At 49.6% G+C, this 27,633-nt stretch overlaps 1 protein-coding gene across 1 annotated transcript in view; it reads right to left on the reverse strand.

Annotated features, from left to right (window-relative positions):
- Positions 1-1,208: 1,208 nt before the first annotated feature.
- Positions 1,209-27,633, reverse strand: part of MMP21 (matrix metallopeptidase 21) — a 65,715-nt gene continuing 39,290 nt past the window's right edge. The window contains exons 5-7 of the mRNA XM_088452170.1: positions 7,494-7,751; positions 4,381-4,553; positions 1,209-1,518 (exon numbers count right to left, since the gene is read on the reverse strand). Of these exons, the coding sequence (XP_088308296.1) occupies positions 1,219-1,518; positions 4,381-4,553; positions 7,494-7,751 (731 nt within the window). The 3' untranslated portion in view covers positions 1,209-1,218. The remainder of the gene's footprint in view (positions 1,519-4,380; positions 4,554-7,493; positions 7,752-27,633) is intronic.

Raw genomic sequence — 27,633 nt, forward strand, 5'->3', positions numbered from 1 at the left:
AAGAGATGACATGGCTAATGTACAGTACTTCTAAATAAACTATTGTGACATGTTATATAACAAACAAAAAAGTTATATTAAATAAAAATTATAAAAAGAAAAAACAGCACAAGTATCTTCAAAAATAATCTAAGGCAGTAAAATGCGTCATTATTAACATGTTAAACCTTCAGTAGATAGGTCTTCTGTCTTTTAGCAAATAAAGTCTTTAGATATAACATTAGGAAACTGGTGTGAAGAAAAGCTAGATAGGAATACATTTCCTGTCCATTGTCACATTTAAATGACAGACTTAACGTGCCATTTATTTTACATACAAGAGCTATAAGTGCGCATAAAAAAGCGAGAAGTCTTATCCTAATGCTGGGTATACACTTATTGATGTACCATTTAGTGCGAGTACATCAGCATGTGTGTACCCCCGATATGTCTGTGTACAACGTTGTTCACAGACATATCAGGTCGGCCCATGTGTGACCTGGCGACCTGCCGACCACCTGTACGCTTGCTGCAGGGACTGCTAACACTGACATCTCAATTGGGCAGGCAAGTTTAAATGCCCACCCAGTTGTGATGTCAGCCCAGACATCTGCAGCGACTGATTGGTAAGCTAAACACACTAACCAATCGGGCGTTTTGACCAAACATTCATCTAAATGTGTACCCAGCATTACTGTATTCAGAAGAGAGGGGGGCATTTATTTCCTGAAAACTTGCAGCCTGTGAGCAATTAAATGTATCAGTTGTATATAGTTTTACTGTAGTATTTTCTATTGCTAAATGTTTTGCATGTGTTTTGTAGAGAAACATGTTACCACAAGTATTATCATATGTTAAATCAATTTCTATTTCAATTCTATCCCCAGTGGAGGCTGCTATTTTGCTACCTGTGCCTCAGTCATGTCGCTAGTTCCTAGTGAATAAGCTGTGTGCTCACAATTATTGGTTCAGCCAACAAAATGGCCGCCTTCACTGTGACAGACAACTGGTCGTCGAGTCTTTATAAGCAGCAAGTTCTTTTTGGTATTTGACTGGAGTAGTGCAAATTATTATCCGCTGCCCGGCAATGTGGCTCTTCCATGCTAAGCTAAGAAGCATTATATGGAATGCTGGAATGTTCCTGGGGTCTATGGAAAGGCTGTAGATATTAAAGCGCCAGATCATCCTCCGTGACAGTGTTTCCCTTTCTGCTCCTCGTTTGGGCACCATTGTTCAAAGTCACAGTTTCAGCAACGATGTGTGTACATTACATATATCAAACCACTGCTCGGAAATAGCCCGATGGGGTAACAAACCGTTGTGTGGCAAAGAGGGATTTATCCTTCTGTCTTTATCGCTGACCACTTTCCAAAAGTCCTTTCCTTTCATCAGAAAGAGGGCGCTGTGGCTGTAGGAGTAATACGCAGCATCCAGGTTACTTCTCGGGTGGTTGTTGCGTAGTACGGCCGGGAAAAAGTCAATTATCTTCTTAGGGAAATTAGGGACTATGCGATTTCTGCTGATATCGAAGGCATACACCTGTGGGCACAGACCTTGCATGTTATTAATAATTATGTATAATGGAGCCAGTTCTAAATTTCCTCTGGACTCTGTCTGTACATAGCCTGAGTGACTATACCCCTTTTCACCCAGGATTTACCCCATTTCCATTGCGGCGTCGACGACGTTCACATTGCATCCGGGTGCAGTGCCGACGCTTGGCGATGATGTCATCACCAAGCACAGGAAATTACAGCTCTCCCCTGAACGTCGGACCGTGCTGGTGACCAGGGGAGGGGGTCCTTCCTGGGGGCTGTCTTTGACAGCTGTCACCCCGGGCAGGGAGAGATCACAACCTCCCCGTACGAAGCCGGGATGAGGTAAAAACCGGAACAGTCCGGACCATACAGGGAGGCTGTAATCTCTCCATCCCCGATGACAGCTGTCACACACAGCCCCCCGAATGACAGCTAATCACCATGCAGGAAACGGGTCCTGGGTCGGAAGACTCGGGTAAGCCGTTTCTACTGAGCCTGACCATGGTTTTACCCGGGTAAAACCCTGCTCGAGATCCGGTCAATCAATTTGGGATTATTTCCTAGGACCATTTTCCACTGAGCCACTGCTTGAGTTTACACTGCTATAACCCGGGTATTTTGGCCAGTGGAAAAGGGGTATAAAGGGATTACAAAGCAGTTGTAGTTTTTTGCAGAGTCGCAGCAGCGGCAATATATAAATGCTGGTTTCAGCCCTCCCCTTGTGTACTAGCATGCGCCGGATAGTGTAAGCCACTTCCAATGCCCATGGATGGTGCAACTCCACCGGTGGTTCCAAACACTCCACCATCTGCACATCAAAGCATCCACCACTTGCACTAGCCCATGGCTGACACAGTGCCTCCTTCTGAACTCCGGCTACATGACCTCTGTGGCTCTTCTATTGAGAACGCAGCCGCGGTCACTGACACGCCGGTGACACTTCTACAACACGCCCCTGAGATAGCCTTCTTTTTTGCATTTCATGTTTTATTTCACCGCCCAGGAACGCCCATGTTTTTGCCTCACCGGTTCCAACGCCAGCGCCTCCATACACAACAGCGGTCTCCTTCTGCACTCAGGGTGACTCATGTGCCGCTGGGGTTTTCAGGACTTTTTGCGCATGCAGAGTAGCAGATAATCGCTCAACCGCGCAAATGTCGCCATTGCGTCCACCTCTGAGCCAGGCCCTTAATGTTTGAGACACGCCCCTAAGATGCTTCTATTCACATACATTGGATTTTGTGTTTTGTTTTTGGGCAGCAGTTTAATTTCCAATTTTTTCCTTAGAAAATATTGGGCACAAAACAGGACTATGGGGAATGTATTTTGTTACAATCTTACTCATATTGGTCTAAATTACAGAGGTTCCCAAGCTCAGCCCTCAAGGCATCCTAACAGTCCAGGTTTTAAGCATATCTATGCTTGAGCACAGGTGATTAAATTAGTAATAGTAGTAGAATGCATTACATGTTCAGGATTGCATATCGCGACTTGATAAGTAGTATAAAGAAGAGCAGAGCACCCAGGACTGAGCCTTGTGGTGCTCCCAACTGATAAGGAAGAGGAGAGGTGGTGGAGCCAGAGAAATGAACATTAAAGGAGCAGTACGGCATAGAGCAGCGGTGGCCAACCTGTGGCTCTTCCATTGTCCTGATGCGGCTCTCCCGCCGGCTCCCCTCACTGACACTGACTGCTGGAGTGACACATGGAGAGGCTGCTGTTGTGACACATCAAGGGCTGCTGGAGTGACACATGGAGAGGCTAAATTGTATTATGTGAACCTGTTTTTTTTCCAATGTATTTTTTGTGGAAGTGGCTTTTTCAGTGTATTTTATGTGCAACTGGCTTGTTTCAGTGTATTTTATGTTTTTTTTCAATGTTTTTTTTTATACTCTGGCTTTTTCTTTAACTTTAATAGTTACCTCCACGGTGATTGTGTACATGCGCTTTTACATACTCCTACAAATATCATACAAGGGGCGTGGCCTAGCTGGCACAAGGCCACACCCCTTTTTGCATGTGCGCCTTCGGCGCACGCATGATCTCGGCTCTTTGACATACCTACAGATATTTTGGGCTCTTTGAATCTGACTGGCTGGCCACCCCTGGCATAGAGGAATGGAAACCAGGATAGGACATTATTCTAATGAAACAGGGACTCTGACGACTAATTTATCATAGAAACAATGTCTCAGGCAGCAGAGCGATCCTGGAGTATTACAAGTGAGTATTGTACTTTAAATTGAGCGATGAAGAAATCATACATCTAAAAGCCGGTTCCCCTTTCTGCCGATGCCAATTTACATACAGTAGTGGCCAACTCAGATAATCAGTGATTTTTTTTTTTGAGGGATCGGCAAAAAAACAACATGTTAACAATCCCCAACTCATTGATTTTGTCCATTTTGGGGTCAAAATCCGTGAATTGAGATTGTCCAACATGTTGGATTTTCACAATCACCCAACTTTGCCGTCGGCAGAATGAAGAATTGCCCCAATAGCGCCGAGAGGTCTGGGCCATATTAATCTCAGTGGAGTGTTAGGAACGAAAGCCTGATTGAAGAGCGTCTACAGGCCGTTACACACTAGACACTGTCTAGTGTGTATCGGCAGCGGCGGGATGCCAGCATCGGCAAGTGCGTACACACTTGGCGATGGCGGGGGCCATACTGCATTCTTCAGCTTGGCCCTCGCTAACGATGTCGCCCGCTGGACCTGCCTGCAGGAGCGTATATCGTCAGCGACATAGCGGGTACACACTAAACTATGTGCCCGCTATGTCGTCTGAACCAGACTACAGATGCGCATGTAATTTGCCATGTTTGACCTATTGTTGCAGTTTACAATTAAAGATTAATCTCACCTGGGAGTCTTTAAAGAAGTTAATGTACTGGGTCCTCCTGTCAAAGAATGCAGCGTTGATTGGGCTGGGGATTCCAGGGAAGCCCTCAGAAATGAGCCGAGGGTACCTCTGTCCCTGAGCATCCTCTGCATAGGCTTTGTCATTCTCTCCATCGTAGCGCCAGAACTGAGAACCTATTGTTACAGGACAGAGATTAATCACACATTGCTCTCCATAGCACCTGAAGCTGACCCCAATCTCTGTGCACTGCATGATGTAGCTGATGTGTGGCTGTCGCTTTTACTAAGTCATGAACAGATCATAATATGAGGAAGCTGGAAAAGTACTAGATATCCAAACTCCATTTCTCTGGCTATCCCTTATGGGGCCTGATTCAGAGCTGTACGATAATGCAAACGCATTTGCTATTCTTCCCGCTTAGCAATAGCTAAAATATGCTACTACTGTACATCGGCCGGCAGTTTTTGTATTGAGACGCCTACTGGGCCCCTCGCAGTTGCCCGCAACGCAGCATTGGACACAGGTCCTGAAAACACTTGACTCCTCCTGTGAGTCTATGGTCACTCACAATGGCCGCGGTAACTGAGACATTGGAGCTTTGTTCTCTGTGTGCGCGATCGCAGACGCTGGCTAGTACACGCCCGTGTTTTGGCCAGAACTCCCTGTAACCACCCACAACATGGTCTCTTCATGTCACTCAATTGCGAGTGTTTTCTCTCAGCGAGCGCAATTCATTTGCACCACCATACGCAAGGCGGCCGTGATGCATGCACCAATAATCGCTCAGCTCCGTGAACATCGGAATAGCGTTCATCTCCGAATTGGGCCCGTAGTCATCTATAGAATGTTTTGTGAAATGTATTACAGCATGGACAGAATCTTTACAGTACGAAGAAAAACACACAAATTAACCCAATGCTTTTTGGAAAATGAATGAATATATGGAAAACTCAAGTGTAATGTTATTCTTAATGGAACATCGTCCCTTCCAAAACATGCTTAAGAGTCTATCCAGGAGAGAATGTAGGCTTACTAGATAAATACTGGCGAAATGCGTAAACTAGTACATACATCGCCAAGAACTCTTATAGAAAGAAATATATAGAAATCTAGTTGCCAATGATTGATTGTTCCACATCTATGCCTCGGCACACAAAGGGCCTGATTCAGAGCCGCTCATAAGCGGCCGCTCGTTCGCTCCGAGCAATGTTCGCACATCTGCGCATGCGTATGGGTCGTAATGCGCATGCGCCAACCAGTCACTGCGGTCGGAAATCGAGTGCTCGCAAAATAGCGAGTGCCTGCTAATTTGAGTGACAGGATGAGGCGTTTGTGGGTGGTAACAGGGGAAGGTGCTTGAAAACGGGGAGTGGAGATCCTAACGCAGACGTGCCAAACGGTCAAAACGGGCATTTTAAGGGGGTGCATAATTAACAAAGCAGCGTCATCGGCCACGTCACTTGGTTGTCTCTTAGCCTGAACTGTTCGCATGATTGCGGTAGGAAAATCCAACCACAAGCAGTGCGAGCAGTTCAGATGCCTTTCGATGTACTCGATTAATCAAATAAATAGCGGAGATTACGTAGGATGCGAGCGGCCAGGGGGCGTCTTTACAAAATAGCGAGCGCATGTTTCATTCGCTCGCTCAGACATAGAGGCGTCAACAGACCGCAAAGAGCGAGCGATCAATTTAAATAGCTGGCCCCTTTTTCTGAACGAGCGAGCGCAAATAGCGTCCGGCTCTGAATCAGGCCCAAAGACCCTTAACTTGTCATTATAAAATTATTAAAAAACAACTAAATTAGGGATACAAAAAACCCATACGCTGTGATGTACAGGAGCATGTGAAATGTCCAGTTCAGCAGCCCAGTTCTTAGAGTATTGCTCACCCATCTAGTAGTATCACGCCTGTAATGCATAACTATGCTCCTGCTCAATGTTCAGCACAGTGGCATAGTGGTTAGCATTACTGCCTCACAGCCCTGATGTCATCGGGTCAATACACGAACAACGCCCTTTCTTTGTGGAGTTTGTATGTCCTCCCCATGTTTGCATGGGTTTTCTCCCACATTTCTAAAACAATGAAATTGGCTTCTAACGAAAAAAATAACCCTAGTGTGTAAGTGTATCTATATTATTTGGAAAATAGAGTGTAAGCTCCACTGGGGCAGGGACTGATGTGAATGACTGAAATATTATCTGTTAAACTCTGTGTAATATATGTGTGCTATGTAGATGTTAATAAATAAAATTAGCTGATATATGTGGGCAACAGTCAAGACTGTCAGTATAAGATGTAATAATAATAACGTAATAATACCTGAAATACATCCTAATTATGTAATTGGATAATATGTGGGAGTACTATATAAACTATTAACTTACGCTGTGTCAGTGGCCTTTGAAAGAGACAGCAAGATGAAACGCGTCAGATGCCCAATCTTAATCCTCGCACCATGTGGATATTTAAAGCACCAGTAACAGAAAGCCTCTGTGTTCTGGTCTATGGACGAGATGCTGGTTCATTTAACCCTTTAATCAGGGTCCAGAGATGACAAGAACAGCGGGATCGCTGTGCACAACATCCAGGGTCCTAGTCCCACAATTGTTATACTTATAGCATTTCATAGAGTTCACAGGTTGGCATACTCTTTTACCAGCTATATGTGTATACTCTGATAATACTTTATAGTATAACATATAATAATCCACTATAACTGAGGCCAAACTCATTAGTGTCAGAACCCATGAACTATGTCAGCCGCAGGGAGTAGGATATTTGGAGTATGACTTGTAGTTTCTGGTCTTCATACATCCTGCTGAGTCCTGCAGCCTTTAGCAACACAACTAGTTCTCTTTCTGCTGAAATATTTTTGTGAAGTCGGAAGGACTTCACAAAAGCTTCTACAATATTTCAGCTGAGATGCTTTTTGTTTTTCTTTTTGTCCTTGACCTTGAATAGGATACAACGGTGAGTACTGGATATAACTGCCACGTTCCCTGGCTGTGTTCTAGGTGGGTGCACCATTAAATCAGAGTAACTGGATGGCTTTGTCTTATTGAGTTGATGCACAATGCAGTAACCTTATTTTTGCCATCAGTGCTTTATGTACCTTTGAAGAAATAGCAGTCGTCCTTGGTCCAGGTCCACACGTGTACGAAGGCGTCAATGTTCTGTGTGGGGATCCCTTGCCACCCAGCTGACACTGCAACTGGATCTCCATAACGGGTCCTATTGTTCCGGTTCTCGTACATCCAGTACCAGCTGTTCCTGAAGAAGTAAGTGTTGTATCGGACAACCGTCTCCCCGTACTGGTTCCTCTCCTTCCTCACCCAATCGAAGACCGTGTTAAAGGGTCCTTCACATGACCCTGGAGATGGACAACATGTGTTAATGCAGAATTTCTGCCAGGTAAGGACCATTTAAACTCCAATTACAGAATAGATATAATTCACAGCGCAAAAACTCAGTGCCCTTGGATCAATGAGTGAATTTAATCATTGACATAAAATATAACATCAATACACATAATAAGCTTCAATACATTTAAAAATAGAAGCAGGAGCATAAAGAGGATAAACCAATATCAGTGCTGGACTCATTGCATTGCCGCACCTGGACCATACAGGCTACGCTGCTGGACACTGACATTTTCCACTTATAGGTGAGAGCTTCTTTACATCTATCCAGCATCCACCTCTATTTTAATTTCCAGCTTTTATTATCAGTGTGCCTGGAATACTCATACTCCATTGGGACAATTGCCGTTCTTAGGCTAAGTAATACCCCTTTTACACCGGAGCTAAAACCCGGGTTTTTGAAGGGTTAACCCGGGCAGCTCCCTGGTGTAAAAGGGGAGAGGGTTGGATCGCCGGGTCGAGTGACCCGGCAATCCAACCCAGGTAACTAGCAGGGTTTAACACGGGCGTAGCCCGTGAAACCCTGCTATGGGAACAGCGCACTCCGGGTCACGAAGACCTGGAGTGCGCTGCAAGCCGGCCGATTGGTCCGGCTTCAGTGGCGCTTGGAGATGACGTCATCTCCAAGCGTCCACTTTCACTCCGCAAAAGCCGGGTCTATGCAGACCCGACTGCGGTGTGAGCGGCGCTGACTCGGGAATATCCCGAGTCAGCGCCGGCAAAGTTCCGGGTCTGATTCGTATAGGAACTTTGTTCCAACTCCGGGTCAGACCTGGAATTTAGATGGAAAAGGGGTATTACATAGGAGACGTCCCAAAGAGAGAGAACGTCCAATGCTCCAGCCCACCCGGAATATAACCATTGAAATATTATCCATACATGCATGCTAACGTTATTAATTAGTGCAGCACTGATATTGGTTTATCCTCTTTATGCTCCTGCTTCTATTTTTAAATGTATTGAAGCTTATTATGTGTATTGATGTTATATTTTATGTCAACTATTAAATTCACTCATTGATCTAAGGGCACTGAGTTTTTGTGCTGTGAATTATATCTATTTTCTCCAGTTCCTTGTGAATTCTATTGGGAGTTTCGACACAACTCCCCACAGCTGTAATGACTGGTGCCTAATTGTTTTTATTAACTATTTATTCAATTACATATTAGCACCTATATAAAAGGGGTCTCTTTTTTTGTATTTTTTAGTCCAATTACAGAATACCTAAAATGCAGGATGAACCCTTCTACACCTGGAGTAATGGTCCTTTAAAATTCGATTGCAGAGCTACTGCTTAAAATAAAGACTCACTATAGTTATAGGTTGTGTCATTTAAATATTACAGAAATACACGAGATTCTCATCTTTTCTACCTAACTCAGGTCAGTCACAAGTGCAATCTGCACCTTTTTTCCCTGCAAATTGCATTTTTTTTTTATAATTGCGCAACATGTCCTTGTGCATCCTTAGCCCACAGACGCATTATGGCCGTACAAACCCTTGCGCCAAGAGGCCTTGGATGGGGGTTGGAGGCGTACGTTTGTGCAGCCAAACTCAATAAGGGTGTATTCACACTTGCCGTGTTTACCACACAAAAAAGAGCATGTGCTCCTGCTTAGTGGTGGATCACCCATGGGTGTTTGGCCCCTGAAACAAAATGCGAACTGACAGCGATGACGATCGGCAGCTACTGAATGAATCTGGATCCCTTCTACTAAAGCGAATGCTACAATAATGCTGGTGCTATGATCTATTCCCATTATTACATCGAGATCAGCAATCCGTCTGCAGTAGTAAAGAAAATGTAATTTAATATTTAAAGGGGAAGGTGACGGATGTGTTCATTTAACCTTAATAAAGACTTTTATTTTGTTTTTGCACACTAATTTTCCCCGTCATGTTAAATGATAATTGATTAGTTGTTAGCATCACTGTTCGGTTATGTACTATATTGTGTATGAATTGTGTTCTGTAATATTAGCACATACTACTTCAGCTGTGCAGCCACATATCCTGGTGTAACCCAGGCGCATATACTACCCTTCTCTCCTGGGAGTATATTTACTATAGTGCGGGTTTTTAGAAGTGCAGATGTTGCCCATAGCAACCAATCAGATTCTAGCTATTATCTTCTAGAAGGTGCTAGATAAATGTCAAGTAGAATCTAATTGGTTTCTATGGGCAACATCTCCACTTGTAAAAACCTGCACTTTAGTAAATACACCCCCTGGAGAAAGGGATATACATACACTCCCAAACTTGGCGCATGTAACTTATACAGTCAGCTCGACAACCTAAGTAAATGGGCCATGTTCTGAGCGCATTTCCATCAAACACGAATAAGCCCCACCGCGATAATTTAACTTCAGCCTAACTTGGACGCAGCACCTTTGCCAACCTTTGGCTATGTTTTGCCAATAACACAACAGTAACTTTTTGAGAAAAAAAATTAAATAACTGTATACGTATAGTTTATAGTAGCAGCATCAACACAGAGTAATACTGTGTAAATACAATACAGTTTACAGATCAAAGCACTGAAATAATGCAAAGTGAATGTCCTACTTTTCTCTGCTGTTACATGACGGATTCACCACACACCCTTAAGATATTACAGGTCTCGTTATCCAGAGGTTATAAAGTAGAATGAGATGGCAAATTTAAAAAAAACCCAAAAACAATGCAATTTAAAGCCAAATAATGACATTTAGCGATAAGTAGCATTTTGAAAGCACTGTGGTTTAAAATATGTCATCAGATTGTTAAACTGCTAAATATTGTCCTGTTTGTGATACAGTATATGTGAGCAATTTATAGAGCATTTATAGTTTTATCTTAAAAATAATTTATATTGTGAAATCCATTACGGATCTTGAAAACAATTACTGTATTTCTCTTTCCGCTTGTTAAGAAATTGATCCTCTCTGCTGTACTTAGTTTAAATCTTATAATTTGTACACCAAAATAATTCATGATAATTTAGCCACAAGGGGGCCCTGCTCTATTGGAGTGTTGGATTATAGCTTAAATTTTCCATCCCTGGTATGCAAACCAGCTTCCACTCATATACTGTATGGCAGTAATACGTTTCTCACTGGAGAATTCAGATGAGGTTCTTACATAATGAATGTACATCTGATTAGCTGTGAAAATAAAGTGAAAATAATATGTGTAAATTAGGTGCATTTTCCCTTTAAAATAAAGTCCTTTTTGTTCATCATTATATTGCGCTCACGTATTCCCTGCTATACCCCATATACAATATTATTTACCAGAGAATTAGACCCCTCCAGCTTCTCAATATCTCTATATTTACATCATTATTACTTACCTGCAGCCAGGGATATTACTTTCCAGGTTTTATTGGCATTTTCATGCCGGTTTTATAAGCTTTTTATGTTTTTATTTGTATGCATGATATTTTGATTAAGGTTACTCTTTGTGAAGTTGTTTTTCTTTGCTATTATATATATTGAATAAATTTACAGGAAGATGCATCTGGTTGGATTTTTATGCGGATGTAAAGTTAATAACTTGGGAAGCAGTTTCCAGATGAGAGAGAGAGAGAGAGGGGCCTATTCATCAACACTAAAATAACATTTTTAAGGACATTTTCCAAAATTTCTGCAGCTGTAGGTAGTACTGCGCATGCACTGGTTTTACAGATGTAACAGCGCATGCACAGCACAGATTCCAGCTGCGGTAACTTAGTGTAGTGTAGAATAAAAGATCATATATCTGAGTCAACTAACATTCCCTGTATGCAAAGGAATTACAGTTTGAAAAGTGAGTGCCGAGTTTGTATTATATAAAATATATATATATATATATATATATATATATACACACACAAGTCAGGTCCATAAATATTGGGACATTGACAGAATTTTCTGATTTTGGCCTCTATTCACCACCACAATGGCTTTGAAGTGAAACAAACAAGATGTGCTTTAACTGCAAACTTTCAGATTTAATTTGAGGGTAATTACATCCAAATCAGGTGAACGGTGTAGGAATTACAACGGTTTCTATATGTGCCTCCTACTTTTTAAGGGGCCAAAAGTAATGGAACAAACTAAACAATCCTAAATCTAACTTTCACTTTTTAATACTTTGCTGCAAATCCTTTGCAGGCAATTACAGCCTGAAGTCTGGAATGCATAGACATCACAGGACGCTGGGTTTCATCCCTGGTGATGCTCTGCCAGCCTCTACTGCAAAGGTCTTCAGTTCCTGCTTGTTCTTGGGGCATTTTCCCTTCAGTTTTGTCTTCATCAAGTGAAATGCATGCTCAATCGGATTCAGGTCAGGGGATTGACTTGGCCATTGCATAACATTCCACTTTTTAGCCTTAAAAAACTCTTTGGTTGCTTTTGCAGTATGCTTCGGGTCATTGTCCATCTGCACTGTGAAGCGCCGTCCAATGAGTTCTGAAGCATTTGACTGAATATGAGCATATAATATTGCCCAAAACACTTCAGAATTCATTCTGCTGCTTTTGTCAGCAGTCACATCATCAATAAATACAAGGGAACCAGTTCCATTGGCAGCCATAAATGCCCACGCCATGACACTACCACCACCATGCTTCAATGATGAGGTGGTATGTTTTGGATCATGAGCAGTTCCTTTCCTTCTCCATACTCTTCTCTTCCCATCACTCTGGTACAAGTTGATCTTTGTCTCATCTGTCCATAGGATGTTGTTCCAGAACTGTAATGGCTTTTTTATATGTTGTTTGGCAAACTCTAATCTGGTCTTCCTGTTTTTGTGGCTCACCAATGGTTTGCATCTTGTGGTGAACCCTCTATGTTCACTCTTGTGAAGTCTTCTCTTGATTGTTGACTTTGACACATATACATCTACCTCCTGGAGAGTGTTCTTGATTTGGCCAAATGTTGTGAAGGGGTTTTTCTTCACCAGGGAAATAATTATTTTGTCATCCACCACAGTTGTTTTCCGTGGTCTTCCGGGTCTTTTGGTGTTGCTCAGCTCTCCGGTGCGTTCTTTCTTTTTAAGAATGTTCCAAACAGTTGATTTGGCCACACCTAATGTTTTTGCTATCTCTCTGATGGGTTTGTTTTGATTTTTCAGCCTAATGATGGCTTGCTTCACTGATAGTGACAGCTCTTTGGATCTCATATTGAGAGTCGACAGCAACTGATTCCAAATGCAAATGTCACACCTAGAATCAACTCCAGACCTTTTACCTGCTTAATTGATAATGAAATAATGAGGGAATAGCCCACACCTGTCCATGAAATAGCTTTTGTGTTGATAGTCCCATTACTTTTGGCCCCTTAAAAAGTGGGAGGCACATATTGAAACTGTTGTAATTCCTACACCGTTCACCCGATTTGGATGTAATTACCCTCAAATTAAATCTGAAAGTCTGCAGTTATAGCACATCTTGTTTGTTTCATTTCAAAACCATTGTGATGGTGAATAGAGGCCAAAATCTGAAAATTCTGTCAATGTCCCAATATTTATGGACCTGACTGTATATATACACACACACACATATACACATTGTTTTCTACATTATCCTATAGAGAATGTGTGGTACTGTTTATGTATTTACAGTATGTTATACTACACTAAGGGGCATATCCAATTAGCCGCGGGGTTTACCCTGCTGCTAATTATCGCACAGGTTGGGATTCAATTAGCGGGGATTTCACGTGCGAGTGTCCACGAGAAACCGCATGCGAGTCCCCGCTGACTAACTTTACCTCGCACCTCATGTAGGTGCGAGGTAAAATCTGCGTGAGGCCGCCCTATTCGGCCTCGCGCGAGCGGGTATAACACACTGATCCCGCAGTTCTCGCGGAATCAGTGTGTTCTCGCGCAGGAGTCCCGTTCTAATAACGCGGGGAAATAGCTATTTAATTGAATAGCTAAGCTCCACGTCGCGGAACTTTTGCCTGAATTAGCTGCGGGTGAAATTAAATGTACAGCTTCCTGGTTTCACTCTGTGAAATGAATTGCAGATGACAGGAGCCTCAAGCTGTAAAGAATAAGGGATTTAATGGTGTGGTGCAAATAACAATGATGGCCTGTAACCCATAGCAACCTGTGGCCTTGTCCTTGTCCTGAAGGGGACAGTACATAGAACTCACAGCCCGGGCTGAGTCCAGCAGCTGCGGCACTTGTGGGTTACCATGGGGAGAGCCGCTGCAGCTAGGAGTCTAGTCCCAGGCTGCAGGGTTATGAGCTGCTGAATGCTGAGGTCCAGGGAGCCTAACTCCCGGCGACACCAGCGCTGAAAGAGTTAAGCCCCAGCACTTACATTAAAAATACTGCATATATAATAAAATACATTGTATTTTGCTTTAGAGGCTGGGTATGTCAAGCCTAATAATGCTGAACACTAGGCACAGAGTATATATATATATTTAACAATGTATTCTAAATGTATATTTTAAGTAAAATTGCACTTATTTTTTTCCCTGGTTGTCTAGTGCAATCTAGAACCCTCCATGGGCTGCTGGATCCCCCAGTTCCCCTCCCAATGAGACCGGAATGTCTTTTCTTGCAGCTCACGATTCAAAGTGAGATTAGGAGGTGTAGGGAGAGATGGCCAGCACAGCCTGCTATTTCTTTTACTAGAGCTCCAAAGAGCATGCACATAGCTTGATTGGTTTAGGGACCCAGAGCAGGCTTACCCCTGTGGTATTGTGTGTTAGAACTGGATAAAAAGAGGGCCTGTGAGCCCTGACAATGTCTATTCGCTGATCATCAGGAAGGATTATAGTACTATGACAACTGTATGCTGTGATTATCCTAAGCACCTGGGACTTGTCTTTTTAAAGACATAGGGCCATATTCAATTAGGCTGCGAAAAGCCGTTCTCTGCAAAACGTTTTCGCCGATGACATAATTTTCGACCGATTTCACTTATCCTCGTATTCAATTTGTCCGAGTTTTTGCCGGTTCAAACAATTCTGTGCATTGGACCCACCGAAAAAGTATCACCTATGAATAGGTGGCGAGAACAAGTGCAGAATTGGGGTGCAGACTTCCAAAAACCACCCTGCACCCCTTGGACAGTCCCTCAAAGTTATTCTGTGTCAAAAAAAAAAAAAAAAAAAAAAGTACCACAGGACACCCCAAAAAAGGTACTTTCATTTTGGGGGCGAAAAAAAAAAAAGTTGGGGGACAAACTTTTAAACTAGCGAAATAAACTCAGGCTGGGGGGGGACCCCAAGTATGCCCCAGGTGTTTTTTTTTTTATTTGCAGATGCTTGCGGCACCTGTCAGACTCTCATTGCCCTCTGTGCCCGCTGCCGTACCCGGGCTGGACCTCACTCATGAGCTCCATCTCCCGGCTCCCGCACTGTTTAACAGGAGAGATGTCATGACGTCTCTCCCATAATGCAGAGCGGGCCGGCCCGGGAGGACGGACGGAGGAGCGGATGGCGGCGGGAGCGGGGATTCAGGTAAGTGTTTTTTCTATATTTTTATTACGTGTGTCTACTGGGGGCACTACAAGGGGGGACTACTTCTAGGGGCACTACAAAGGGGGGACTACTACTGGGGGCACAAGGGGGGGACTACTACTGGGGGCACTACAAGGGGGGAGACTACTACTAGGGGCACTACAAGGGGAGGGGACAACTAGTAGGGGCACTGCATAGGGGGGGACTGCCACTAGGGGCACTGCATTGGGTGACCCCCTACTGGGGGCTCTATATAAAGGGCAAAATTGGGGGTACTGCATAGATAGGGGAGGACTACAACTGGAGCCACTATTTAAAGGACACTGCATAAGGGTTACCACTATTGGGGGCACTGCATATCGGGGGACTACTACTGGGGGCACTATATAAGGGGCACTGCATAGGGAGTACCACTACTGGGGGCACTATATAAGGGGCTTACTACAGGGGGCACTGCACAGGGGGGACCACTACTGGAGGCACTGTATAAGGGGCACTGCATAGGGAGATCACTACTGGGGCACTACTGGAGGCCTGCATAAGGCGCACTGCATAGGGGGATCACTACTTAGGGCACTACTGGAGGCCCGCATAAGGGGGACCTCTCCTGGGGCACAAGGGGCGCTGCATATGGGCACCACTACAGGGGACATTGCATATGGGTACCACTACAGGGGGCACTTCATATGGGCACCACAACAGAGGGCATTGCATATGGGCACCACTACAGGGGGCATTGCAAATGGGTACCACTACAGGTGGCACTGCATATGGACACCACTACAGGGGGCTGCCCCTAATCTATATATTTACTCCTCTTTACTTTAATCCCATATGGTCCCACCTCCTCCCTGGAACACTTGAGGGGGGGGCCTAGCACGCATGTGCTCCGGGCACCATGGCTACACGCTACACCTCTGCCCAGCGCTGACTGGTCCATAGTGAGGAACCAGTGGGAATTAGTCGACACCTACCAGGAGGTGTTGCAATAGTGTGTCCACACATACCCAGAAGTAGGCAGTTCTAGGTGTTGGTGTAGGAGCCTGATGGTGGCAGCGAGTTACCTGCCCACTACGCATTGCGAGGAGTCAGTAATAGGCAGTTACTGACAGTGAAAGCTAATCACTAGGAGTAGTGAGGTAAGCCTATCAGTGTCAAAAATCTGTGATTGCTTGGTAAAAGAACAGGCCCATGTGCAGGTAACACTAACCCTGTTGTAGTACAGGAAGTTTTATCTATTGATATAAACGTGCCCCTCTGCTGGAAGTCCAGCCACATCACTAGAGCTATAGATAGAAGTCCATGAGAAACTGCACTGAATGTCTGTGATGACGGTTAGCAATCAGTGACAGGGTAATGTCATTAAAGGGTTATTTCCTGCTGACTTGGGAAAGTTGCTAAAGAGAATTATCTATTTTACACAAATCCACCACTGAGACGTTCACTGCGCTGCCCACGGGGGGATTTGCTCTGTGTCAAAAGATTTTCTAAGAAAGATTTCATTCCCCCCGGAGGTTGCAAATAAAAATGTCACACCTAGTATGGGACATCTCCGATACAAAGCGTCCTAATTTACTGGTGCAAAGTGCAGAGAACACATACAGTAATTAAGGATCACTCTTAGGAAACAGCAGATAGAGGCCAAGTGCCAGCTAACAAACAGCACAATAACTGGATGTTACTGGGGACAAGTTATACAAGTTTTTGTGTTTTCTTTTTCTTTTTAATACATGATGACACCTTTTTTGGGGTCTGAGCCAAGTGCAGAACGGTGCATCTGAAGGCCCCACAGTGACACCTGGGTAAGGCCCGGCAATGTTCTAGTCTCCTGGGCACCTGCTCTGCTCTTTGAGAAGCCTTGGAATTCATAGGGCTATTTCACACATGCTGGTTTTGACTGGCCGGGTTTTTTGCCGGGTGCAAAATGTAATTAATAATGGAAACTGGTGGGTCCTTTCAGACGGTACGGTCGCCGTGTTACAGCCAGGAATATACGCTGAGAAGTACAGCTGCCGTGCCGTGTCCATGCCGTCACTGTAATACCCCTTTTCCACCTAAATTCCTGGTCTGACCCGGAGTTGGAACAAAGGGCCTGATTCAGAGCCGAACGCTCTGACCAGAGCGCTCGCTCTGAATCAGGGCCCTCCTACATGAAAATGGAGCGTCCTCCTGGACGCTCGCATAGCTGTTGGTGACCACCCACAGCTTATGCGAGCGTCCATGATGATGGTCGCGATGGTCAAGACCATCGCGACCATCGGGCTTGCGACGGAGACCCTGCGGTAGGGTCTCGCTTCCGCAAGCCCTGGAGTGATTTTGGCTCTATCAGAGCCAAAATCACTCCCACTGGCATCACTAGTGATGTCAGTGAGGCCAGCTTCAGACGGTAGGCGTTCCCATGGGAACGCCTCCGTCTGGCAGCCACGCCACCGGCACGCCCACCAAAGGGGGCGTGCTGTCAATCAACATCGACAGCACGCCCCTTTTGGTGCGAGACCCGGAGCGACCTAGAGCCCGTCGCTATCCGGGTCTCGGTGATGCGCACGACGGAGCTCCCTCCGTCATGCGCAGTGGGGCAACATCGACCCGCTTGCGAGCGTCCTGCGCTCGCGAGCGGGTCTGAATGACCCCCAAAGTTCCTATCCGGATCAGATTCCCGAGTCTGCACCGCTCACACTGGAGTCGGGTCTGCATAGACCCGGCTTTCCCGGCGTGAAAGTGGACACTTGGAGATGATGTTATCTCCAAGCGCCACTGAAGCCGGACCAATCGGCCGGATAGCAGCGCACTCCAGGTCATTATGACCCGGAGTGCGCTGTTCTCACAGCAGGGTTTTACAGGCTACGACCGTGTTAAACCCTGCTATTTACCTGGGTTAGATTGCCGGGTCACTCGACCCGGCGATCCAACCCTCTCCCCTTTTACACCAGGGAGCTGCACGGGTTAACCCTTAAAAAACCCGGGTTTTAGCTCCAGTGTAAAAGGGGTATTAGTCAGTGGAGTATAGGATACAATGTTTCCTGTCACACAAGTCGGCTTTTCTGAGCCTGCACTGTACTGCTGCTGGTGCCAGGGCCGGTTCTCCCGTTACGCATGGTACGCAGCTGTGTAAGGCGCCACATAGTGGAGGGCGCCTCAGCTGCGTACCATGCGGGCCGCGGTGCAGTCTGTGTCTCTGTGACACAGCTGCACCACGTGCGTAGCGCTGACCGGACGGAGTTCGGTCAGCGCTACACAGCACAAACACACAGCCGCCGGCACCGGCAGCTGTGTTTGCTTTAGCAGCTGATGAGAGTCAGACAGACTCTGATCGGCTGCTGCTCCCACTGCCAGAGCCGGACATCTTCCGTCTCCCGCAGTGGGTAATGGGAGTGACGCGTCACTCCCATGACGCGTCACTCCCATAGTGCAAAGCGGCGGACGGAGGAGCGGGTGTCAGGTAAGTGTTTTTTTTTTTATTATCTCTACTGCGGGGGGAGGTGGATTACTACTGGGGGCACTACAAGGGGGGGGGACTACTCGGAGCACTACAGGGTGGGAATACTACTGGGGGCACTACAAGGGGGAGGACTACTGGGAGCACTACGGGGGAATACTACTGGGGCACTACAAGGGGGGGAATACTACTGGGAGCACTATGGGGGGGAATACTACTGGGGGCACTACAAGGGGGGGGACTACTGGGAGCACTACGGAGGGAATACTACTGGGGGCACTACAAGGGGGAGGACTACTGGGAGCACTATGGGGGGAATACTACTGGGGGCACTACAAGGGGGGGACTACTGGGAGCACTACAGGGGGGGAATACTACTGGGGGCACTACAAGGGGGGGGACTACTGGGAGCACTACGGAGGGAATACTACTGGGGGCACTACAAGGGGGAGGACTACTGGGAGCACTATGGGGGGAATACTACTGGGGGCACTACAAGGGGGGGACTACTGGGAGCACTACAGGGGGGGAATACTACTGGGGGCACTACAAGGGGGAGGACTACTGGGAGCAGTACGGGGGGGAATACTACTGGGGGCACTACAAGAGGGAGGACTACTGGGAGCACTATGGGGGGAATACTACTGGGGCACTACAAGGGGGGAATACTACTGGGAGCACTGCGGGGGGGAATACTACTGGGGGCACTACAAGGGGGGGGACTACTGGGGGCACTACAAGGGGGGGGACTACTACTGGGGCACAACAGGGGGGGACTACTACTGGGGGCACTACAAGGAGGGGAATACTACTGGGGGCACTACAAGGGGGGGACTACTGGGAGCACTACGGGGGGAATACTACTGGGGGCACTACAAGGGGGGGACTACTCGGAGCACTACAGGGTGGGAATACTACTGGGGGCACTACAAGGGGGAGGACTACTGGGAGCACTACGGGGGAATACTACTGGGGCACTACAAGGGGGGGAATACTACTGGGAGCACTATGGGGGGGAATACTACTGGGGGCACTACAAGGGGGGGGACTACTGGGAGCACTACGGAGGGAATACTACTGGGGGCACTACAAGGGGGAGGACTACTGGGAGCACTACGGGGGAATACTACTGGGGCACTACAAGGGGGGGAATACTACTGGGAGCACTATGGGGGGGAATACTACTGGGGGCACTACAAGGGGGGGGACTACTGGGAGCACTACGGAGGGAATACTACTGGGGGCACTACAAGGGGGAGGACTACTGGGAGCACTATGGGGGGAATACTACTGGGGGCACTACAAGGGGGGGACTACTGGGAGCACTACAGGGGGGGAATACTACTGGGGGCACTACAAAGGGGAGGACTACTGGGAGCAGTACGGGGGGGAATACTACTGGGGGCACTACAAGAGGGAGGACTACTGGGAGCACTATGGGGGGAATACTACTGGGGCACTACAAGGGGGGAATACTACTGGGAGCACTGCGGGGGGGAATACTACTGGGGGCACTACAAGGGGGGGGGACTACTGGGGGCACTACAAGGGGGGGACTACTACTGGGGCACAACAGGGGGGGACTACTACTGGGGGCACTACAAGGAGGGGAATACTACTGGGGGCACTACAAGGGGGGGACTACTGGGAGCACTACGGGGGGAATACTACTGGGGGCACTACAAGGGGGGGACTACTGGGAGCACTACAGGGGGGGAATACTACTGGGGGCACTACAAGGGGGAGGACTACTGGGAGCACTACGGGGGGGAATACTACTGGTGACACTACAAGAGGGAGGACTACTGGGAGCACTACGGGGGGAATACTACTGGGGCACTACAAGGGGGGGAATACTACTGGGAGCACTACGGGGGGAATACTACTGGGGGCACTACAAGGGGGGGACTACTGGGAGCACTACGGGGGGGAATACTACTGGGGGCACTACAAGGGGAGGGACTACTGGGAGCACTACGGGGGGGAATACTACTGGGGGCACAACAAGGGGGGGGGACTACTGGGAGCACTATGGAGGGGAATACTACTAGGGGCACTACAAGGAGGGGAATACTACTGGGGGCACAACAAGGGGGGGGGACTACTGGGAGCACTATGGAGGGGAATACTACTAGGGGCACTACAAGGAGGGGAATACTACTGGGGGCACTACAAGGGGGGGGACTACTGGGAGCACTACAAGGAGGGGAATACTACTGGGGGCACTACAAGGGGGGGAATACTACTGGGGGCACTACAAGGGGGTGAATACTACTGGGGGCACTACAAGGGGGGGAATACTACTGGGGGCACTACAAGGGGGGGGCTACTACTGGGGGCACTACAAAGGGGAGGACTACTGGGAGCACTATGAGGGGGAATACTACTGGGGGCACTACAAGGGGGGGAATACTACTGGGGGCACTGCAAGGGGGAGGACTACTGGGAGCACTACAAGGGGGGGAATACTACTGGGGGCACTACAAGGGGGGGACTACTACTGGGGGCACTACAAGGAGGGGAATACTACTGGGGGCACTACAAGGGGGGGGACTACTGGGAGCACTACAGGGGGGGAATACTACTGGGGGCACTACAAGGGGGAGGACTACTGGGAGCACTACGGGGGGGAATACTACTGGTGACACTACAAGAGGGAGGACTACTGGGAGCACTACGGGGGGAATACTACTGGGGCACTACAAGGGGGGGAATACTACTGGGAGCACTACGGGGGGGAATACTACTGGGGGCACTACAAGGGGGGGACTACTGGGGGCACTACAAGGGGGGGGACTACTGGGAGCACTACGGGGGGAATACTACTGGGGGCACTACAAGGGGAGGGACTACTGGGAGCACTATGGGGGGAATACTACTGGGGGCACAACAAGGGGGGGGACTACTGGGAGCACTATGGAGGGGAATACTACTGGGGGCACTACAAGGAGGGGAATACTACTGGGGGCACTACAAGGGGGGACTACTGGGAGCACTACAAGGAGGGGAATACTACTGGGGGCACTACAAGGGGGGGAATACTACTGGGGGCACTACAAGGGGGGAATACTACTGGGGGCACTACAAGGGGGGGAATACTACTGGGGGCACTACAAGGGGGTGAATACTACTGGGGGCACTATAAGGGGGGGAATACTACTGGGGGCACTACAAGGGGGGGGACTACTACTGGGGGCACTACAAAGGGGAGGACTACTGGGAGCACTATGAGGGGGAATACTACTGGGGGCACTACAAGGGGGGGAATACTACTGGGGGCACTGCAAGGGAGAGGACTACTGGGAGCACTACAAGGGGGGGAATACTACTGGGGGCACTACAAGGGGGGGACTACTGGGAGCACTGCGGGGGGGAATACTACTGGGGGCACAACAGGGGGGGACTACTACTGGGGGCACTACAAGGGGGAGGACTACTGGGAGCACTACGGGGGAATACTACTGGGGCACTACAAGGGGGGAATACTACTGGGAGCACTATGGGGGGGAATACAACTGGGGGCACTACAAGGGGGGGGACTACTGGGAGCACTACGGAGGGAATACTACTGGGGGCACTACAAGGGGGAGGACTACTGGGAGCACTATGGGGGGAATACTACTGGGGGCACTACAAGGGGGGGACTACTGGGAGCACTACAGGGGGGGAATACTACTGGGGGCACTACAAGGGGGAGGACTACTGGGAGCAGTACGGGGGGGAATACTACTGGGGGCACTACAAGAGGGAGGACTACTGGGAGCACTATGGGGGGAATACTACTGGGGCACTACAAGGGGGGAATACTACTGGGAGCACTGCGGGGGGGAATACTACTGGGGGCACTACAAGGGGGGGGGACTACTGGGGGCACTACAAGGGGGGGGACTACTACTGGGGCACAACAGGGGGGGACTACTACTGGGGGCACTACAAGGAGGGGAATACTACTGGGGGCACTACAAGGGGGGGACTACTGGGAGCACTACGGGGGGAATACTACTGGGGGCACTACAAGGGGGGGACTACTGGGAGCACTACAGGGGGGGAATACTACTGGGGGCACTACAAGGGGGAGGACTACTGGGAGCACTACGGGGGGGAATACTACTGGTGACACTACAAGAGGGAGGACTACTGGGAGCACTACGGGGGGAATACTACTGGGGCACTACAAGGGGGGGAATACTACTGGGAGCACTACGGGGGGAATACTACTGGGGGCACTACAAGGGGGGGACTACTGGGAGCACTACGGGGGGGAATACTACTGGGGGCACTACAAGGGGAGGGACTACTGGGAGCACTACGGGGGGGAATACTACTGGGGGCACAACAAGGGGGGGACTACTGGGAGCACTATGGAGGGGAATACTACTGGGGGCACTACAAGGAGGGGAATACTACTGGGGGCACTACAAGGGGGGGACTACTGGGAGCACTACAAGGAGGGGAATACTACTGGGGGCACTACAAGGGGGGGAATACTACTGGGGGCACTACAAGGGGGTGAATACTACTGGGGGCACTACAAGGGGGGGAATCCTACTGGGGGCACTACAAGGGGGGGGCTACTACTGGGGGCACTACAAAGGGGAGGACTACTGGGAGCACTATGAGGGGGAATACTACTGGGGGCACTACAAGGGGGGGAATACTACTGGGGGCACTGCAAGGGGGAGGACTACTGGGAGCACTACAAGGGGGGGAATACTACTGGGGCACAACAGGGGGGGGACTACTACTGGGGGCACTACAAGGAGGGGAATACTACTGGGGGCACTACAAGGGGGGGGACTACTGGGAGCACTACAGGGGGGGAATACTACTGGGGGCACTACAAGGGGGAGGACTACTGGGAGCACTACGGGGGGGAATACTACTGGTGACACTACAAGAGGGAGGACTACTGGGAGCACTACGGGGGGAATACTACTGGGGCACTACAAGGGGGGGAATACTACTGGGAGCACTACGGGGGGGAATACTACTGGGGGCACTACAAGGGGGGGACTACTGGGAGCACTACGGGGGGAATACTACTGGGGGCACTACAAGGGGAGGGACTACTGGGAGCACTACGGGGGGAATACTACTGGAGGCACAACAAGGGGGGGGACTACTGGGAGCACTATGGAGGGGAATACTACTGGGGGCACTACAAGGAGGGGAATACTACTGGGGGCACTACAAGGGGGGACTACTGGGAGCACTACAAGGAGGGGAATACTACTGGGGGCACTACAAGGGGGGAATACTACTGGGGGCACTACAAGGGGGAGAATACTACTGGGGGCACTACAAGGGGGTGAATACTACTGGGGGCACTACAAGGGGGGGGACTACTGGGAGCACTACAGGGGGGGAATACTACTGGGGGCACTACAAGGGGGAGGACTACTGGGAGCACTACGGGGGGGAATACTACTGGTGACACTACAAGAGGGAGGACTACTGGGAGCACTACGGGGGGAATACTACTGGGGCACTACAAGGGGGGGAATACTACTGGGAGCACTATGGGGGGGAATACTACTGGGGGCACTACAAGGGGGGGACTACTGGGAGCACTACGGGGGGAATACTACTGGGGGCACTACAAGGGGAGGGACTACTGGGAGCACTACGGGGGGAATACTACTGGAGGCACAACAAGGGGGGGGACTACTGGGAGCACTATGGAGGGGAATACTACTGGGGGCACTACAAGGAGGGGAATACTACTGGGGGCACTACAAGGGGGGACTACTGGGAGCACTACAAGGAGGGGAATACTACTGGGGGCACTACAAGGGGGGAATACTACTGGGGGCACTACAAGGGGGAGAATACTACTGGGGGCACTACAAGGGGGTGAATACTACTGGGGGCACTATAAGGGGGGGAATACTACTGGGGGGCACTACAAGGTGGGGGACTACTACTGGGGGCACTACAAAGGGGAGGACTACTGGGAGCACTATGAGGGGGAATACTACTGGGGGCACTACAAGGGGGGGAATACTACTGGGGGCACTGCAAGGGAGAGGACTACTGGGAGCACTACAAGGGGGGGAATACTACTGGGGGCACTACAAGGGGGGACTACTACTGGGGGCTCTACAAGGGGGAGAATACTACTGGGGGAACTACAAGGGGGGACTACTGAGAGCGCTACAGCGGGGGAATACTACTGGGAGCACTACAGCGGGGGAATACTACTGGGGGCACTACAAGGGGAGGGACTACTGGGAGCACTACGGGGGGGAATACTACTGGGGGCACAACAAGGGGGGGGACTACTGGGAGCACTATGGAGGGGAATACTACTGGGGGCACTACAAGGAGGGGAATACTACTGGGGGCACTACAAGGGGGGGACTACTGGGAGCACTACAAGGAGGGGAATACTACTGGGGGCACTACAAGGGGGGGAATACTACTGGGGGCACTACAAGGGGGTGAATACTACTGGGGGCACTACAAGGGGGGGAATACTACTGGGGGCACTACAAGGGGGGGCTACTACTGGGGGCACTACAAAGGGGAGGACTACTGGGAGCACTATGAGGGGGAATACTACTGGGGGCACTACAAGGGGGGGAATACTACTGGGGGCACTGCAAGGGGGAGGACTACTGGGAGCACTACAAGGGGGGGAATACTACTGGGGCACAACAGGGGGGGGACTACTACTGGGGGCACTACAAGGAGGGGAATACTACTGGGGGCACTACAAGGGGGGGACTACTGGGAGCACTACAGGGGGGGAATACTACTGGGGGCACTACAAGGGGGAGGACTACTGGGAGCACTACGGGGGGGAATACTACTGGTGACACTTCAAGAGGGAGGACTACTGGGAGCACTACGGGGGGAATACTACTGGGGCACTACAAGGGGGGGAATACTACTGGGAGCACTACGGGGGGGAATACTACTGGGGGCACTACAAGGGGGGGACTACTGGGGGCACTACAAGGGGGGGGACTACTGGGAGCACTACGGGGGGAATACTACTGGGGGCACTACAAGGGGAGGGACTACTGGGAGCACTACGGGGGGAATACTACTGGGGGCACAACAAGGGGGGGGACTACTGGGAGCACTATGGAGGGGAATACTACTGGGGGCACTACAAGGAGGGGAATACTACTGGGGGCACTACAAGGGGGGACTACTGGGAGCACTACAAGGAGGGGAATACTACTGGGGGCACTACAAGGGGGGGAATACTACTGGGGGCACTACAAGGGGGGAATACTACTGGGGGCACTACAAGGGGGGGAATACTACTGGGGGCACTACAAGGGGGTGAATACTACTGGGGGCACTATAAGGGGGGGAATACTACTGGGGGCACTACAAGGGGGGGGACTACTACTGGGGGCACTACAAAGGGGAGGACTACTGGGAGCACTATGAGGGGGAATACTACTGGGGGCACTACAAGGGGGGGAATACTACTGGGGGCACTGCAAGGGAGAGGACTACTGGGAGCACTACAAGGGGGGGAATACTACTGGGGGCACTACAAGGGGGGGACTACTACTGGGGGCTCTACAAGGGGGGGAATACTACTGGGGGAACTACAAGGGGGGACTACTGAGAGCGCTACAGCGGGGGAATACTACTGGGAGCACTACAGCGGGGGAATACTACTGGAGGCACTACAGCGGGGGAATACTACTGGGGGCACTACAAGGGGGGAGACTACTACTGGGGGCACTACAAGGGGGGGAATACTACTGAGGGCACTACAATGGGGGAATACTACTGGGGGCACTACAAGGGGGGGACTACTACTGGGGGCTCTACAAGGGGGAGAATACTACTGGGGGAACTACAAGGGGGGACTACTGAGAGCGCTACAGCGGGGGAATACTACTGGGAGCACTACAGCGGGGGAATACTACTGGGGGCACTACAAGGGGAGGGACTACTGGGAGCACTACGGGGGGGAATACTACTGGGGGCACAACAAGGGGGGGGACTACTGGGAGCACTATGGAGGGGAATACTACTGGGGGCACTACAAGGAGGGGAATACTACTGGGGGCACTACAAGGGGGGGACTACTGGGAGCACTACAAGGAGGGGAATACTACTGGGGGCACTACAAGGGGGGGAATACTACTGGGGGCACTACAAGGGGGTGAATACTACTGGGGGCACTACAAGGGGGGGAATACTACTGGGGGCACTACAAGGGGGGGGCTACTACTGGGGGCACTACAAAGGGGAGGACTACTGGGAGCACTATGAGGGGGAATACTACTGGGGGCACTACAAGGGGGGGAATACTACTGGGGGCACTGCAAGGGGGAGGACTACTGGGAGCACTACAAGGGGGGGAATACTACTGGGGCACAACAGGGGGGGGACTACTACTGGGGGCACTACAAGGAGGGGAATACTACTGGGGGCACTACAAGGGGGGGACTACTGGGAGCACTACAGGGGGGGAATACTACTGGGGGCACTACAAGGGGGAGGACTACTGGGAGCACTACGGGGGGGAATACTACTGGTGACACTTCAAGAGGGAGGACTACTGGGAGCACTACGGGGGGAATACTACTGGGGCACTACAAGGGGGGGAATACTACTGGGAGCACTACGGGGGGGGAATACTACTGGGGGCACTACAAGGGGGGGACTACTGGGGGCACTACAAGGGGGGGGACTACTGGGAGCACTACAGGGGGAATACTACTGGGGGCACTACAAGGGGAGGGACTACTGGGAGCACTACGGGGGGAATACTACTGGGGGCACAACAAGGGGGGGGACTACTGGGAGCACTATGGAGGGGAATACTACTGGGGGCACTACAAGGAGGGGAATACTACTGGGGGCACTACAAGGGGGGACTACTGGGAGCACTACAAGGAGGGGAATACTACTGGGGGCACTACAAGGGGGGGAATACTACTGGGGGCACTACAAGGGGGGAATACTACTGGGGGCACTACAAGG

The sequence above is a fragment of the Taudactylus pleione genome, unplaced genomic scaffold, assembly GCF_031769625.1.
Source record: "Taudactylus pleione unplaced genomic scaffold, aTauple2 ptg000034l, whole genome shotgun sequence".
Lineage (NCBI taxonomy): Eukaryota > Metazoa > Chordata > Amphibia > Anura > Myobatrachidae > Taudactylus > Taudactylus pleione.